Genomic DNA, 17,800 nt, shown 5'->3' with positions numbered 1-17,800 from the left:
CCTAGGCTCTGTGGTTTAACCCACAGCGCCACTTGGAGTAGAGCTAATGTAGAAACCTGGTAGCTTATTGCTAGAGACTAGTGGTCTAAGAGTGGAGCCTAAAAATTTGGATTTTATCAGTTTTTCAGGTCTCAGTATCTTATATAACCAGTTAATGTAGCTACATATAAACATTCAGAAATACACCAACAATCTGTGTGATTGTGTGATACATTCTGTGTGCCTGAAACCATAATTGTTCTGAATCCCTTCCAATGAAACTACTACTTTTTAATTTTTTAAAAAAAGTTTCCTAGTTGTCATGATGACTGGTAAAATCTTTGAAATGCAGCTTTGATGTGCAAGACCTGAAAGTTCAGAAACACAGAAGACCAATAGCAAAGCTTACATTTTATTTTGTTAGCAAGCCCTTACTGTAAAATGTATTCTCTTGATTGGGGATGGGGGTTGACTCATAATTTTGAGCATCTGTGGCTGGCAAAACATCCCACTTTCCTTTATCCTGATCTTCTGTTCTGAAATGCCCCCTGCCCTTTCTTCCCAGCTTCAATTTCAAGGCTGGTATGTTTTTTGCCAGGATTGCGTGGTTGGACAGAGTCTTGATGCTGTAATTAGAGATGGTTGCTCCCCCCCTTTTTTTATGATGTGCAGGACTTGCCTTTGGGTCTTCTAGTTCCTTAGCTGCTTTCCATTCCCCTACCCACTAGAAATGCATTCTACCCACCCCCTCACACAGAAGCCTTCCAGTTAAATAACTTTCTTCCCCCACCCTGTGGAAATGTCCTGCAGCACCACAGAGCAGTTGTATAGGGTGGGGTGTGGTGGGGAAGTAATCCTCTTGGAGGTACTCTTGGAATTCCTTATATTGTAACCACAAGCTTCACCTTGTAGCCCTGAACATTTAGCCTTCTCCCATTCCACCTGTGGCCATGCCCTACTTTAAAAATAAGAAGATGTGAAGTGGCAAGGAAAAGTACAGCGCATGTACAGAGCGGCCTCCACCCCCATTGGCATCTTCCTTCCAAGGAAGACACTGGCAGCATCCTCAGCACACAGCCCAATTTAAAAACAAAACAAAATTATCATCTAAAATCAACAGGAAAAGCCAGAGTTGAATGCGGAGTTTAGCATTGATGTGATCTAGAAGTAAAGCAGCAAGCTGGAGAGAGTCAGAAGAACATTTGAGAGCAATGTTTGATTTCTGTTTGAATTCAAGGTTGTGGCTATGGGAGAAGCAAGAGTCTTTTGGAGTGTTAATGCTGCAGATCCCTCCATTGTAGATTCAGGTTGTATATACCGGGTATGTGTAAATAACCCCGCGACGGGGTGAGCTCCCGTTGCTCGGTCCCAGCTCCTGCCAACCTAGCAGTTCGAAAGCACGTCAAAATGCAAGTAGATAAATAGGGACCGCTCTGGCGGGAAGGTAAACGCTGTTTCCGTGCGCTGCTCTGGTTCGCCAGAAGCGGCTTAGTCATGCTGGCCACATGACCTGGAAGCTGTACGCCGGCTCCCTCAACCAATAATGTGAGATAAGCGTCGCAACCCCAGAGTCGGTCACGACTGGACCTAATGGTCAGGGGTCCCTTTACCTTTTAAACCATATATCATAAAGATAACACAGTCTCCGCTATGCCTCATTCCCCAAAGGAAACAAGAATCCTGGGTAAAGTGCCTGGAACTGCTGGCCTCTTGCACTGCTCAGAAATTGGTGTGGGTGCAACACTGGTATTAGAAGTGGGATCTGTGGTTCCTTGAGGACGGCCTGTGAGTGAGATGTGCCTGAGTCAAGATGGAGGGAAGAATAGCAACACTCCTTGAGGGACTTAAGAAAACGAAGCAGCAAGAAACCCGGCAGTTGCATAAAATGGAACAGCTGCTAGCAGAGTGACTGAGAAGCCTCTGTGGACAGAAAACTTTCAACAGGGGATTGAAAGTGACCCAGAAACCCAGCTGCAAGGCACCCAGATGGAAACAGTGGCCAAAGAGATCCAGAGGGTGGATGGGCAGCTGAGGGGCCGGGACTGCGAAGAGAGGCAGTTGGTACCGGAGCTGAAGGCAAGGGAGAAGACAATGCTTTGTAGAAGGGGGGGAGCTGTCTGGAGCTGAGGAGCTGCTGGTGGTTGATTTCTTCACCTCTTGGGAGTCTGCTGTGGAAGACAGGGTGCAAGAGATGTGCACGCATGAGCAGGAGGAATTGGAGGTGTGGGTGAACATGTACCGTAAGAGGAGCATAAAATGGAGCCTGCCAGTGCCTTCTCTCTTATAATGGCAATGACACTCACCTGAGAGGTGCCAGAACTGAGTTCCAGCTGAAAGAAAGCCCTGGAGCCTGCTGAATTGCTGCAGGAGGAGATGCTAGAGAAGGCCATATACAGTACCTGTGGATACCAGGTGCTTGGGTACACAGAATCCACCTGTCCAGAGTGGCTGGGGAATCCTAGCCAGATGGGCAGAGTATTATTATTATTATTAATAATAATAATAATAATAATAATAATAATAATAAATGTTGTTGTTGTCACCATGCTTTGATTGTGTGTCTCCAGATGGGCTGATGTTAATAGGTTTTTATGAACTAATCCCAATGGCATTGTTGGACGTGTAAAGGGACGTGTCAGACAGACATTTTTAAGACATTGTTAATTGTTAACTCATCAGTTAATAATATACATAAATGAAGGTTCTGTAGTAAATTGGGTAGATTTCCCGGAAATGTATATAATTCATGAATATATGTAATAATCCATTTAAATCCATTTAGCTTCATTTCTGTGTGATTGATTATTTATGGTAATGGTTATCATTGCTGCATAGATATTTAGGTGTAAATATGAATGTAGATAAGGATTTCAGTCTAGGTATTGTACATGGCACATAACCTTGATGATAAAATTTTGGCATAGGAGCTGGATTGTTTCTCTCTTTTCAAAGACAATTCTTAACATAATTGGAAATATGAGCATGAAAAAAGGGAAATAAAAGGTTTATGAAAATTTATTTTAAAGTAGTAGGCAATGTCTTGTAAGAATCATAAAAAGGAAGTAAGAACAGTTGGTGAGGAATTGTATTTAGAATTGGTGGAACATTTTGAGGGGTTTCAGGAATGATTAGATATAAAAGTAGAGCATATTATAGAAAAAATGGAAGAAAATATTATTTGGAAAGGTTGCCGAAATGGGCATATATTACAATAAACAAACTAATATTACATATAGTTAATGTAATTAAAGAGATTAAAGAGATTTGGGGGAAACTAGCACAACAGATTTCAGAGAGATTATAAGGATAAAGTGCAACAATGCTTGATAGCTGAGGATAGGCAATGCATAGAAGTGTTGAAATGCAGAATAGAGGACAATTTAGGCAGGAAGACAGGAATAAAAATTAGAGCTGCACCATAGATTCCTGGGGTAAGAGCATTATTGCACTGGTGTCCTGCTTGTGGGGCTCTCCACTGTGGGAAACCGAATGCTGGACTAGGTAGGCCTTCAATCGGATGCTGCAGGTCTTTTCTTATTTTCTCCTGGTGCCATTGTTGGTGGAGGGGAAGCTTTCTTCTTTTCTTGAAAAGATATTTTCGGTACCATCATAGAAGGCACAAAATGTGATTCAGATGCCCAAGTTAGGGATATGCAGTGCTTTTTTTCTTAAAAAAATGTTTAGGGGTACTCCCATTTTGACTCAAGAAAATCACCATTTTATAGTTCAAATTGGGAAAAGTAAATACAGTAAATGGACAAAAGATTTACAAAATGTTTAGGGGTATGTGTCCCCCCCAGAAAAAAGCACCTGGGATATGTATAATCCCATAACATGACGCTCGGTGAAATCCCTGTGTCAGATTCTCCCTAGTATTTTGTGGAATATTTTTGTTTTTGTTTCAGTTTCTCAGTGTGTGATTATGCAATCATTTCTCTAGGCTTGCAGCCCATTTACTGGAGCAGAGATGATGTAGCCCATTGGCTGAAGTGGGCTGAAAAGGAGTTCTCATTAAGACCCATTGACAGCAACACTTTTGAGATGAATGGCAAAGCGCTCTTGCTTTTAACCAAAGAGGATTTTCGATACAGGTCTCCACATTCGGGTAAGTACTAAGAAAAAGAAAAGGAAATATATAATGTGGCCGCATTCATGTGGGTAATGTTGTGGTACCCAGAACTAAGCCATGGTTTGACTTGGCTATATCCAAAACTTGGTTTAGTGCTTGTGGCTTGTCTAGAGTGAGATTTGAACTTAATGCTAAACTGAAACCGGACTTAGGTATGAATAGCGCAACAGCAGCATGACAGAAGTGAAGCCCCTGTGCATTTTGCTGTGAGTACCCACACACTAGGTCATTCACGCTTAGCCAGGATTTGGCCTACCAAATTGCATAGGACTGGTACACAAAAGCCCTCTTTGTGTCTCTTGGGACATAGCAACCACACCACTTGGGATAAGGGCGAGGGGGCTGAAGTACATTCTGAGAGCAGTGGGAAGCAATGGGACCTGCAATTAGTCTTGAAGTCCTGGGCAAGTTTCTGCAGGTGAAGGTGGTCCTTCAAGTACCCTGGCCCCAAGCTGTTGAAGGGCTCTAACGTTATCACAGATGAGAGCTGCATTTCAAAAGCTAGGTGTCATGGAAAGATGTTCTTGTGTCTAATGCAGAGGTTCCAGTCCAAAGTGGCCCAAACATAGGGTAACCATATATCTTTCATTCACTTGCGTGGTCTGTTTGTCTTTTAGGTGATGTGCTATATGAGCTTCTTCAGCATATCTTGAAGCAAAGGAATTCTCATGTGCTGTTTTCGCCTTTCTTCCATCCTGGGAACTCTATCCATGCTCAGCCAGATGTCATGTTACATCAAAACCATGATGAAGGTAGCAACAAATATCTCTTTGTTTGTTTATTTGTTTACAACCAGTGTTAGCTGTCGGCTTTGTGTGGAATGAAATAGGATGCTTGGGGGGATGTGAAAATGAACCCTTACATTATGACCATGGTTGTGGCTACATATTTAGAGCACTCCTCTAAAAATGATTAGAGCCTGGATAGCTCAACTGGTTAGAGCATGGTGGGGATAATGCCAAGGTTGCAGGTTTGATCCCCCTGTGGGACAGCTGCAATGCACAACCTCAGGTGTATTTCAAGGCACCTTTCAGTTCATGTGGTAAGATGTTGAGTCCCCCAACTGGCCTGGCTAGTGCATCTTGTGAACTAGATATATGGTCTAAAAAGTAATTGGAAACATGGGGGCTTTGGGGGCATAATGCCAAATCATACTTTGGAATTGGAAGCACAAATGTACGTCTCACATGCTTCCTGTTTCCTTCATGCATTACAATGACCAACTCCTGTTCCTGGTTTTCAGCAAAATGTAGTTGTGCTGTTTCATGCAAACTGCAAGTTTCACATTTCCCTTTATGCCAAGTTTGTAAACCACTATGATTTTCTGGAAACCAGGAACAGAAGTTGCTCCTTGGGGTGCATTCTCATGACAAACAGCCACATTACGTTGGAACCATAAGGCTTGATTCTCTAAGTAACTATTCCAAAGTTCTGTTGTTCAAAATTGTGTTTTAAGTTGTGCCATCTTAGTTCTTGAAAACTTGGAGCTCCTTTCTGTGCCACAAAGGCTGGACACTCCACTGCTCCCCTGTACAGTACATCCTGTACTTGTTCAAAGAAGAGATGATCAGCTGATCCCAAGACGTATTCCCTGCCTCATCTTATTTATTACTTTTTATCCCACAGAGCTATGGACATACATGGTTCCCCCTTCCTGAATTGTATCCTCACAATAACTCTGTGAGGTGAGTTAGGCTCGAACAAGCTTCCCAAGAGAGGTCTATTTCTGAGGAAGGATGTCACTGTGGTGCCAGGTCATCCTTGTTTAAGTTCAATTCTTGTGCCCTTTGGGCTCTCTTACCAACTGGTATCTCAATCCCCTTCCCTGTTCTTTCAGGGTATGGGCTACATCGGAGATACGTGCAGGACTGGAACCTGGCATCACAATGACATTGGTAACTGTTTGCTCATGCAGTTTGTGATCAAACCATGCAGGCAAAGACAAAAAGCACCAATGATCAACAGATTGTCTGGTTTTGCAAAGTACTGTGCAGGCAATTTCACAAGAAGCTGATCTTTGAGATTGAGTACACAACACTTCATAAGACCTGATCTGATGATCATCTGAGCTTGCAAGGCCAGGTGCACAGTGCCTAATTTCAAAGCCTGTCACCTTTGATGGACACCTGATCAAGGGCACCTGCCATTGGAGTTTGCAATGTCAAGTGCAGAACACTTTGCAGAAGACTTGTAGGCACCCCACAAGCTCAGCCCAGCTGTGTCTTTACCTTCTCCATGCCTGATGTCATATATGGGCACAGCTTAGCCAACACAGTCTCACAGGCCAAATGAGGTTCCCCACCACTGCTCTACACAAAACATGTGGTGGCTGGATTTCAAGGACTGCACGTTGTTCAGCTTCTTCTATGGACACAACCCATAAGAAGGAAGACTGGTTTTTCTTCTAAGGTACAATCTACCCTGCCTGTGAGGTGTCAGACAGGAATGCCAAGACCAAGAGGTGCTGGCTAGTTCTGCAGCATCAGGTGTGCCATGGCACCTTCTGCTTCAATGGGTCTTTTTCACCTCCAGGCCCTTATATCCATACTCTACCCTTGTTTTATTGTATTCTCCAAGTGCTTGGTGAATACTTTTGGTCTTTGATCCTTTCCCCTCAGCTTTACTTCCAACCACTAAAATAAAGGCACCTCTTGGTAGAAATTAAAAGCTGAGGAGGAGCATTTTGTTTTAATTATGGATTACTTCCAGCCACAGACTCTGGGCAGTGAGGGAAGCCCTTTGTGCCAAGTCTTCGCAGGCAGGTAATGAGGGCTCCTTGTGTACTTTGAGCCACTTGTGCTGCCTCTTTCCTGTTGGTGGAAGAACTCACACAGCTAAATATAGCCCTGCACTGCCTGTTGGGTTTGTTGTTGTGTTTAATTCTTCATTGGGTTCTGTGGTATGTGTCTGCTCCAAGCAGCTCACTGTGAATGGCCATATGAGGGAAAGGGCCTGGCAATCATTCACCAGGCGATCTTTACCATTCAGTCTTGAGCGTGGTTTCTGTTTCTCTCCAGAGTGTTGTGTGCAGCAGAAAAGAACTGTTGGTGCACTGGAAGAATTAAATTGCTGGGAAACCTCAAGGGTTTTGTGCTTCTAATTCCTAGGCATGGTTTGCCATTATGTCCAAACAGCCCCAAAATCCCATCTACAAAGGAGACTGCTGGCTGCATCTCTGCACAATTTACTGCTCTGGCCTTGCCTCCTTTCCATCAGCCTCAGTGAGGCAGGGGGAATCATGTCTGTATCTGGAAAGAGCCAGTGAACCAGCCACACCTAAGATGAAGACAAATTACCTGCCCTTAAAGGAGATGTCCTGTTGCAATTTTTCCAGTCAGGAGGGGCACTCCGGGTTAGGGATTCAATGCAGAAATACAGAAAGTGGGCTCTTCTGCAGAGGAAGGGTTAACTGGGAGAGGTATTGTTTTTGTCGGTTGCTATGTTATGTGTGTCTTTTTGTGTTTTTATATACAGTGGTGCCTCACTAGATGAATTTAATTCGTTCCACGGGTCTTTTCTTATAACAAAAAATTCGTCTAGCGAATCCCATAGGAATGCATTGAATTTTTTTTTGAATTTTTTTTTGCCCATAGGAACACATTAATTGAATTTCAATGCATTCCTATGGGAAACCGCGATTCGCTAGATGAATTTTTCATAAAACGAATTCGTCTAGCGAGGCAACCTCTGCTTGAAAAATCCTTTCGTTAAGCGAAAATTTCGTTAAGCAGGGCATTCGTTAAGCGAGGCACCACTGTAATAAACCAACCTGTGATCCTTGGATGAAGGGCAGTATATAAATTTAATAAATAATAATGAAAGCTCTTACATGTGCATTTATAAATACATTTTAGGCTTATGATGGAAGAGTGTATCCAGTTTTAACTGAGGATAAAATAGTTCCTTAGCTGTTACGCAGAACCTACAGACCACAGGCTATTCCATTTCAGAGAAAGAAACACATTCTTTTGAAATGTAACCCTTGCATTGGCTTAAAGGTGTCAATGTTTCATGTTATGTCTCTCTGTTGGACTGCATGCAGGAATTGTGTCAAATGACCATGGCTTATCATGCAGTGTCTGAGCAAATGGGCTCCATGAGCCCTGGGAAGCCGTGCCTTCTAGATGACACCAACTTCATTGCAGAACCTGATTGTTCATGGCAGGAACATTTATTTGGCAAAATTCCAATGCCTTCCAGAGGTGTGAAGCACCTTTTCTTCTAACGCTGCTTATACCATCCTTATGAGAAGATTTCCTTCCAGTAGCACCTTAGAGACCAACTAAGTTTGTCATTGGTATGAGCTTTCGTGTGCATGCACACTTCTTCAGATACCAAGAAGTGTGGTATCTGATAATCTGATACTAATGACAAACTTAGTTGGTCTCTAAGGTGCTACTGGAAGGAATTTTGTTTCGACTACGGCAGACCAAGACAGCTACCTACCTGTAACTACAACTTCCTTATGAGAGCACATCAGAGAACCCTATCTTGCCATCACTTTGCTATCATTTCCTGACAGAAGGGCAGAGTTTTAAGGAGATGTGAGATCAATTGAAGTGATGTCCTATCAATCAATATTTTGCATTTATTTCCATGCACATGGCAAATAATGTGCAGTGGGTGCACGTGTATACTGCATATGGTGAAATGTTTCTTACTTGCTTATTGTGACCTTCACATGCAAAAAACTTAACCCAGATACAGAAAGTGAGAGAGAAACACAATGCAAGCCTATAACCCCACCCAGAAATAATTCTCAAAAGTAATTCACATTGAGTTCTGTATGTTCATACAACTACAGACATTTTCTTTCATCCTAATTTCTGCTGCTTTTCTAGCGTATCTCTGTAGCCATGTGTCAGAGGTTATTACGGCTACTCTTGAGTAACAACTTTCCACATCCTTGTCTTTAAAAGAGTCTTTATTGGTGCACGTTATTTACAGTGTGGTGAGCTGTCGGTTTCATGTCCGCTTATTCCGTGTCAGAATCCGGCACTGCCCCTTTTTGGGACCTGGACCAACATAACAGCCTTGGGACAGCGAATCTCCTCCCCTTTCTCCTCCTCCTTAATTCCGTTGCCGGGGGAAAGGGTCTGCGCTCCGTCTTTTCCCTCTCCCCCCTTTCCGTCTCTCTCTCTTCCCGCCTGTGGAGCAGGGGCTCTCCCATGCTGCCGGAGACCTGGCTCCCTCTCTCCGCCTCCTGACTAGCCCCTTCAGACCCCGCGCTTTCCTGGCTGCTTGGGGACGAACTGCTCCTGATGAGAGGGGGAGGTTCTCTGTAATCTCTCCCCCTTACACCATGTGAACTAGAAACTATTTTTAAAATTGAGATTTCTGGAAATCTTAATGAGATCCAGTGAACTATATGCCCAGCTCTGCTCTACACATTACAGCAACATTTTGGGGTTTGTTTGTTTTTGTTTTTTAAACTCATTTATATGCCTACTATATTTCCCATAGTCCTTATTTCCCTAAGGACTCAAAGCAGCTTCCCATTTCACTCTCATAGCCACCCTGTGGGGCAGTTTAGGCAGAGAGGCAGTACCCAAAGTCACCCAATGGGCTTCAGGGTTGGAACTTGGCAGTTCAAGCCCCACACTCTGTTGGCTGCACCTGACTCCTCCTTGGACAAAAATCATGACTTGCTGTGTTCACATCAACTAGGTAATCTGGTGGCACACATGGCTCTGAAATATGCTTAAAGGGTTATTTCTTTGCAAGTCCAGTTTTAAGACATTGTTGTTCAGCCACTGCAGACAGGACATGGCCTGGCTCTGAAGTTTCACTTGCTTGTGCCCATTTTGTTATTACCGACCTGAGTAGTCAGACAAAGACAGACCTTTCTTGTTTGTGATTTGGGGCGTGTGAATCATAAAATCCACACCAATGTCGCTTCCTCCTGAGCAGTAACAAGGAATCTGGTGGTTGCTGGCAAGATCCACTGGGAGGTGGACAGCCTGATGAGTGGGCATGGAGTCAGGCTAAGGTCACAGAGCAAGTGCGGGGGAAGCATAACTTTAGAAGTCTAAGTTCACAGGGCTTCAAAGAGGTCTTTTGCTTGCACCTCATGGCAATTGTAACCACTCTGTTCTTTTTGAACAGACCCTTTAAGCCAGGGGTGTCAAACTCAAATTCATCGGGGGCCGCATCAGTAGTTTGGTCACCCTCAAAGGGCTGGTTGTGTCTGTAGGACTATGTGTCCACTCTTTATTATCATAAATTATTGCCACTGCATTCAATTATTACTGTTTTTTGTAATAATGTAAGCTCATTCCCGCCCCCACGCGGATCACAATCCTGCGTCGTGGCGCGTGTGTGGGAGGGGATGTAAACGAGGGAAATTTGAACAAAAGGTGGGGATTAACGGCTTCCGGGGGGGGGGGGGGCTCAACTAAACCTTCGGCAGGAAGGAGAAAGCCACTGCTGGGATTAAAAACCTGCAGATGGAAAGAGGGCTTCCCTCTCCCGCCCTGCGCACACCCAAACCCCGCTAGGCAGGATGCCACATGCTGCAACCCACCCCATGCTTTGGAGAGGGGCAGGAACATGCGGTGCAGCGCCAACTCCCTGCTTTGCTTTGCTTTTGCATCCTCCCTCCTCAGCGCCAGAGTCCCTTCCCCTCGCGCTGAGGGAGGGCAGCAGATTTCCCGAGGAGGAAGGCGGCAGCCCCAGCGGACGTGCATCTTCGCCTCAGAGCTGCTCTTCCCCCCACCCGCGCTGTTGTCATCTTCGCTGCCGCCTCTCCCTACCGGGACTGCAGGCAGAGCAGGCTTGAAAACCTCCCCCCCCCAAAAAAAAATTCCCCTCCCACCTACTCAAACCGCGAGGCGACTCCATCTGGAGCCCTACATCACGAGGGGCTGAGAGGAGGAGGCGGCAGAGCGGGAAGAGCAGGAACCCGTGCCGTCATCGCCGCCTCCCTCCCGGCCGCCCCCCGGGGAGCAGCTCCGCCGGAACTGAGAAGCCAAAGGGCGGCTCGGGGGTGGGGGGCAGAGCAAAAGCCAGGCACCCTCCCGAGTGTCTATGAGGAGAAAACGGGGGAAGAGGGAAGAGAAACCCGGCTCCATCAAGAGAGCGACTGTTGCGTTTCGCCTACTTCCCCCTCAGGCTCACTCCGCGTCCCTTTCGCCCGCTCGCTCGCCCACCTCCCGGATGCAGCCGAGGAGAGGAAGGGAAGCGGCGGGCGGCGGCTCCCCAGCGCCGCCTCACTCGCTCTTGGAGACAACAGCAAAGCCCACCAAAAAAAAAAAAAGAAATCCACCGCTGCTCTGTCCCGGCACCAGCTTTGCCGGCGGCGCCTGTAGGGCTTTCCTACCTCCTCGGCGGGCTTCCTCCTCCTCCTCCTGCATCTCACTTCCCCGTCTGGCCACTGTGCCACCGCCTCCCTCAGCCTCATTCAAAATTGAAATTCCCTGGCCAAGGCCGTCAGCGCAGCTCCAGCACCCCGGCCTCCGCCTGCAGCCCCACCCCCGGTTTTGACCCTCGGCCAATCGCAGGCTCCAGAAGTACTGTCAGCGGCTATTGTCGGCGGCGGCTACGCGGGCCACATGACGAGGTCTGGCGGGCCGGATTAGGCCCCCGGGCCTTGTGTTTGACACCCGTGCTTTAAGCCAACAATGGTAGCCACAGACTGAGGAAGTGAAGGAGCAAGTATAACAACCTAATCTAGATACGTACGTCAAGGTGTGGCAGATTTGGAGTGCCATGAAAAGGCTGAAAGTGGTTTTAGCTCCATTAAGCATTTTCTCTCTCTCCAGATTTTTGGATATATATGTAGCCATATGTTTGCTTTGTACATTTTTAATGATTTCTATTAAGTGATTAATGTGGAACAGGACGTAAATAAATGGTTTTAACAGTGTACTTTCCACATCAAGACATGATGCAATTTCCACCATTGGCAAATCTCGTGCTAGTGCTGTGTATGGACGGGACATAGCATCTTTTGGGTGGTGCTTCAGGGATTTGTAATTGCAGGTATTTTAGAGCAAACATTTTTTTAAAAAAGGATGTGTTATTTTGTAATTAAGTTTTTTAAAACTTTCACAGCCATTTATTATGTAATTTTACTGATAATATAGAGCACAATTCAGTCAATATTAATTACTTTTAAATTCCATTAATTTTAATGGGAAGCATTTACCGTAAGCATATGCTTAATTGAAATAAATGGATGTGTTTTTAATCCAAATTAATTGGATAATAGCCACAATGTTCTGGGGGTGTATAACAGAAATAATTTTTTACTGAACAACATAACTTTATCGTAAGTGTATAGTGGTATAGGACTCTGTGTATGCCATAATTGCAGAGGACCACAAAAAGTATGCAACAGTCAGCTCTCCTTTCTGAGAGTCTTCACTTTCTTTCATTTTCTTTTTTTAAGCAAGTTTCCAGATCTTATAGCTACACTGCTGACATCTCAGAAGCCTGAGAGAATAGTGCTTTCAGGGTTTGGAGACAAGACACCAGTGTTATTGTCTCCACGTGTCTAGCAAAACCGGGGTAAATATTTCAGAATAATTGATGCGAAATGTGATACAATTTGCATCATGGTTGCAAGTCATACAAGACAGCTTTTCTTGGTGTAGAATTTTAACATTTTTATTGGGAGTAAACACAGTCCATATGCTCTATTTTAAAGCCTGTGATGTGCATTCAGGCAACAGTCATGGTATGAATATATTTGTCTCATCTTTTCGAAACAATGTTTTTGTCCTGGAGAGAACAAATATGGGCAGTGTTTACCTCACCTTAGTTTTTATTTGGCTGGAACCAAAGGGTCCAGTTAAAATTGTGTCTTAAGATGTGTCACCAGTGCTATTTTTCAGGTGCCAGAACTCACCATGAATCCCTCCCTTGTTTACTTGTAATGGCAATGGCACTTGCCTGAGAGGTGCCAGAACTGAGTTTTGGTGAGCTCAGGCTGAAAAAAAGCCCCGTGTGTTACCTATGAGCTCCCAGTTGGCCATTCCTGCCTATTGCAGAATACACAACTTTTTTCTTTCTTTCTTTTTCTTTTGCTATACAGACAACTTTGTCCAGAGACCTTCAAGACAATCAGCTGACACAATGCACCACAACCCACCTACCATTGAATTATTGCATCGTTCTAGATCCCCCATTGGTGCCAACCACAGGCCTTCCCCAGAACCTGAGCAGCGGTCATTGAAGTCCCCATTGGAGAACACTATCCGTCGCCTCTCACCAGCTGATAGGCTCTCAGGAATGAGGCACCACCAGGAGAACAATAGCCAGGAGTCTTACCCTCTCTCAGTGTCCCCTATTGAGAATAACCACTGCCCAACCCCTTCTGAAGTGCTTCAGAAGCCTTCCAGTCCCCGCCAGGAAAACACAAGGGTGATTCAGCTGATGCCCAGCCCCATCATGCACCCCTTGATACTGAACCCCAGGCACTCTGTGGATTTCAAAGCCTCCAGATTGTCGGAAGATGGGATGCACAGAGAGGTCAAACCCATCAACCTGTCCCATCGGGAAGAATTAGCATACATGAATCACATCATGGTCTCCGTCTCTCCGCCTGAAGAGCATGCAATGCCCATTGGAAGGATAGCAGGTTAGTATGATATATTCCAGGTCATGTATGTTTCTTGGGTATGGTTTCCCCAAGGGCTGATGCTTGGGAAATTTGTTAATTTCATTTGAAGACAAACAGAAGTCCATAGGTTGAAGGTACTATAGAAGCAAATGGGTAAACAGAGGTATTTACTTTATGGTGATCTGCCATCATCTTGTTCTCAGAACCCAAATCCCAAAAATTATGGATGGTCTTTCTGACAAAGTAATGGCCACCAACTCCTGATTAATCTTCCTTGCATTTTCCCATGAACAACATTCCTCAAAATACATTCATTTTATGTATTATTTCATGTCATGGTTTCCCAGCAAACAAATTTAATACTGCAACAGGTTGAACGAGTCAGCATGGCCCAGGTAAAACGAACTGCTGTTAAATTTGAAGGATTCCAGTGAGAGAATGCTTAATTCTATTCTATTAAATTTAACAGAGATTCACATTCCTTATTTGCTTGGATTGGCTCTAGGACGGAGGGATCTGAATTTCTCTTCTGCCAGTGCAAACAGAAAGGGGTTCTAATAAGTTATTATTAATCTTCTTTACGATTTACCTAAATGTTAATAAGCACTGTAAAACAATTTTTTAAAAAAAGCCTGCCCACAGGTTTTCCTTCCCCGTGACAGTTATACATTGTACAATGCAGGCCTGCTGTTTGAAATGGGCCATTCTGCATTTATTATACAGTAATGTGAAGCTCAGTCCGTAGGGATGTGACCACCTGCTTCATGAATCTGAGAGTCAGACTGAGTTTAATCAAGCAGTTGTTCACTTCCGCAGATATCTGCTCACATCAGCACACATACATGTGTGAGCACTGCATGTAAGGTAGAAATTAGGGTTGCCATACATCTGGAGTTTCCTGAACATACACTGAATACTGCTATCGGAAGCGGTGTCCAGGCGGAAATTGGCAAAATGTCTGGGGAAATCTGGATGTATGAGAACCCCTGTCGTCACTTACTGAACTTTATTGAAATATGGCAACCCTAGTAGAAATACAGCAACTGGTAGGTACCGTAATTGCCCATTTCCATCTCTGAACTGAAGAAACTGCAACATTCTGTATTTTGGGCTCCATGGAAGACAGCAGCATCTCCTGAGTTGGCAGTTACCACGTTGCACAGTCTGTGTAAAAAGTTTTGTATAGAAGCAAGCAGCTCTTAGCAGACACTCAAAAACAAATCAAACGAATAGACCTTCCCAATTGGCATTCAATAATGTTCTGTCCTTGCCTACTGAATTGCTATTTCTTCCTTGCATCATTACAGCAGCAACAACAAAAATGTGACAGACTGTCAAATAATCTGCTATTCCTTGAAACTCCCCCCCCCCTCGTCAAAGGATGCATGAGAGGGCAGTGAAACTATTCACTAGAAAGAGCCTCCAGAGTAGAGAAATCCAGAGTCTTATACCTACAAGGGGTTGCAATGCTTGCAGCTATTGCAAAAACAGCTTTGCTGGCTACTAGCTGTTTGGGGTTTGTTTGTTTGTTTGTTTGTTTGCTTGCTTGCTTGCTTGCTTGCTTGCTTGTTTCTCTCTTGAGCTCAATGTTGAGAATTAACTGGTGGGCTGTTTTGGGACTAAGCTGTCAATACTGCTACAGTTGTAAAGGTAAAGGTAAAGGTAAAGGGACCCCTGACCATTAGGTCCAGTCGTGACTGACTCTGGGGTTGTGGTGCTCATGTCGTGTTGTTGGCCGAGGGAGCCGGCGTACAGCTTCCAGGTCATGTGGCCAGCATGACAAAGCCACTTCTGGCGAACCAGAGCAGCGCACAGAAACGCCATTTACCTTCCCGCCATATCTATTTATCTACTTGCAGTTTGACGTGCTTTCAAACTGCTAGGTTGGCAGGAGCTGGGACCAAGCAACGGGAGCTCACCCCGTCACGGGGATTCGAACTGCCGACCTCCTGATCGGCAAGCCCTAGGCTCTGTGGTTTAACCCACAGCGCCACCCATGTCCCGCTACAGTTGTACCGTGGTTAAAAATGCCTTGTGACTCAAATGTTTTGGCTCCCGAACGTCACAAACCCGGAAGTAAGTGTTCCGATGTAAGTAAGCCGAATGTCCGATGGGGCTTCCACTTGAGTGCAGGAAGCTCCTGCACCCAATCGGAAGCTGCACCTTGGTTTTCGAACGTCTTTGGAAGTCGGACGGACTTCTGGAATGGATTCCATTCAAGAACCAAGGTACGACTGTAGATCTCTAAACCACTTTTTACCAGAAATGAGGTCTGTGATACTTTTATTTCAAGGCTGACTTCCAGATGAGTGAAGTTTACTACCGTGTTTCCCCTATTTTAAGACGTAGTCATTTTATAAGACGTAGCAGGATTTTTACACTTTTGCGGAATTAAGCCATACCCCGAAAATAAGCCATACCCCGAGCCACCTGGAACTGGTTGCTGCTGTTGCTGCTGCTGAAGCGCCGTGCAGCTCTCTATCCGTCCTCGCCCTCAACTGCTAATTTCTCACACGGGCGGGGGGGGGGGGAGAAGCAGGAGGAGGCACAAGCACCGCGCGCTCGGCCCTCTTTCGGCGTCGCCAGGCGAGCCGCGCTGGGAGCCTCCCCACTCTTCCCAGAACTTTTTTACACTCGAGCGCCCGGACGGGGAAACCCCTCGGTGTCGGGAGCCCTGCTGGCCCCTTCCGCGCTGCCGGAATGTTGTGGGGCCGCATGGCCCGAAGCAGAGCAGCGGCGGGTGACAAGCGGCGGCAGGAGCCGCGCCGCCGAAACGTTCTGGGGCCGGATGGCCCAAGGCAGAGCAGCGGCCGGAGGTGACTGACGGCGGCGGGAGCCCTGCTGGCCCCTTCCGCGCTGCCAGAACTTTGTGGGCTGCATGGTCCACGGCAGAGCGGCGGCCGGAGGTCCGCTGGCCCTTCCGCGCCGCCGGGGCGACTGACGGCAGCGGGAGCCGCGCTGCCGGAACGTTGTGGGCTGCATGGCCCAAGGCAGAGGGGCGGCGGGGCGACTGACGGCGGCGGGAGCCCTGCTGGCCCCTTCCGCGCCGCCAGAACATTGTGGGCTGCATGGCCCACGGCAGAGCGGCGGCCGGAGGTCCGCTGGCCCTTCCGCGCCGCCGGGGCGACTGACGGCAGCGGGAGCCGCGCTGCCGGAACGTTGTGGGCTGCATGGCCCAAGGCAGAGGGGCGGCGGGGCGACTGATGGTGGCGGGAGCCCTGCTGGCCCCTTCCGCCTTCCGTGAGCAACAAAAAGAAAGCGAGCCAGCCAGCCAAGAGCTTGCGATCGCTCCTCCAGACCACTCCGCCGAGAGCCTCCGGCCTCTCGAGCGGCGATGCTCGGGCACCCAAATGGGAAGAAAGACCCCCCCTCACCAGATTCTGAGCGCTCCCTGCTCCCCGACGGATCGGGCAAAACCTGGCGCGCAGCGCAGGCGCGGGACGGAAGGCGCGATCCAGCCATTTAAAGCTGTGGCCGCCGCTGCTTTTTAGCCCCCTCCAGCTGTTTGCCAGTTTTCTGCGTCTTTTTTGTGGTGTGTGAGGAGCGCTGCCATAAGGCTGCGCTCCGGCCACCTTTCTAACCTCCCCCCCCAGTTGTTTGGTAGCTTTTGTGGCGCATGAGGAGTGCTGCCATTGGGACGCGCTCCGAACTTTTTTCTACCCCACCCCCCCCAGCGGTCTGGCCGGCTTCTCCTGCCTTCGCAGAGTGCTGCCAGCCCAGCAGCAGCAACGCCGGTCGCGGCAGGAGGAGGCAGGAACCATACTAAGACACCCCCCGAAAATAAGCCATAGGCTTATTTTCTTGAGTAAAAAAATTATAAGACGGTGTCTTAAAATGTGGGAAACACGGTAGGGATGTTAAAATCGTTGAGCCAGAGAGAGATTCTTCAGCATATCTCTGTAGGCTTGTAGCAGTTTTAAAAAGGGAGGGGGGAGACTGTTGCTCATTTGTGTGTATTATTGTATTTTTCCATGCATAAGATGACCCCTAATTTTTGAACCCCAAATTAAGAAATCAATATTTATTGAGGGGAGGGGAGATTGTCCTTCAGTTGTTGAGTTTTTGAGCAGGAGGTCGCCACTGCCAATCGCTTGCCACCGATCACCCAACCACTCACCCACTCTCTGCCA

General features: G+C 46.6%; 1 protein-coding gene across 2 annotated transcripts in view; it reads left to right on the top strand.

Annotated features, from left to right (window-relative positions):
• ETV6 (ETS variant transcription factor 6) overlaps positions 1 to 17,800 on the top strand; it is a 125,160-nt gene that overhangs the window by 95,123 nt on the left and 12,237 nt on the right. For both annotated transcript variants that reach the window (XM_060275160.1, XM_035137312.2), the window contains exons 3-5: positions 3,920 to 4,084; positions 4,726 to 4,860; positions 13,143 to 13,688. In XM_060275160.1, coding sequence (XP_060131143.1) covers positions 3,920 to 4,084; positions 4,726 to 4,860; positions 13,143 to 13,688 — 846 coding nt within the window. The remainder of the gene's footprint in view (positions 1 to 3,919; positions 4,085 to 4,725; positions 4,861 to 13,142; positions 13,689 to 17,800) is intronic.

This window comes from Zootoca vivipara, chromosome 5 (genome assembly GCF_963506605.1).
Source record: "Zootoca vivipara chromosome 5, rZooViv1.1, whole genome shotgun sequence".
NCBI lineage: Eukaryota > Metazoa > Chordata > Lepidosauria > Squamata > Lacertidae > Zootoca > Zootoca vivipara.
The sequence above is the reverse complement of the archived record's forward strand: the minus strand, read 5'-3'. Positions and strand labels throughout refer to the sequence as shown.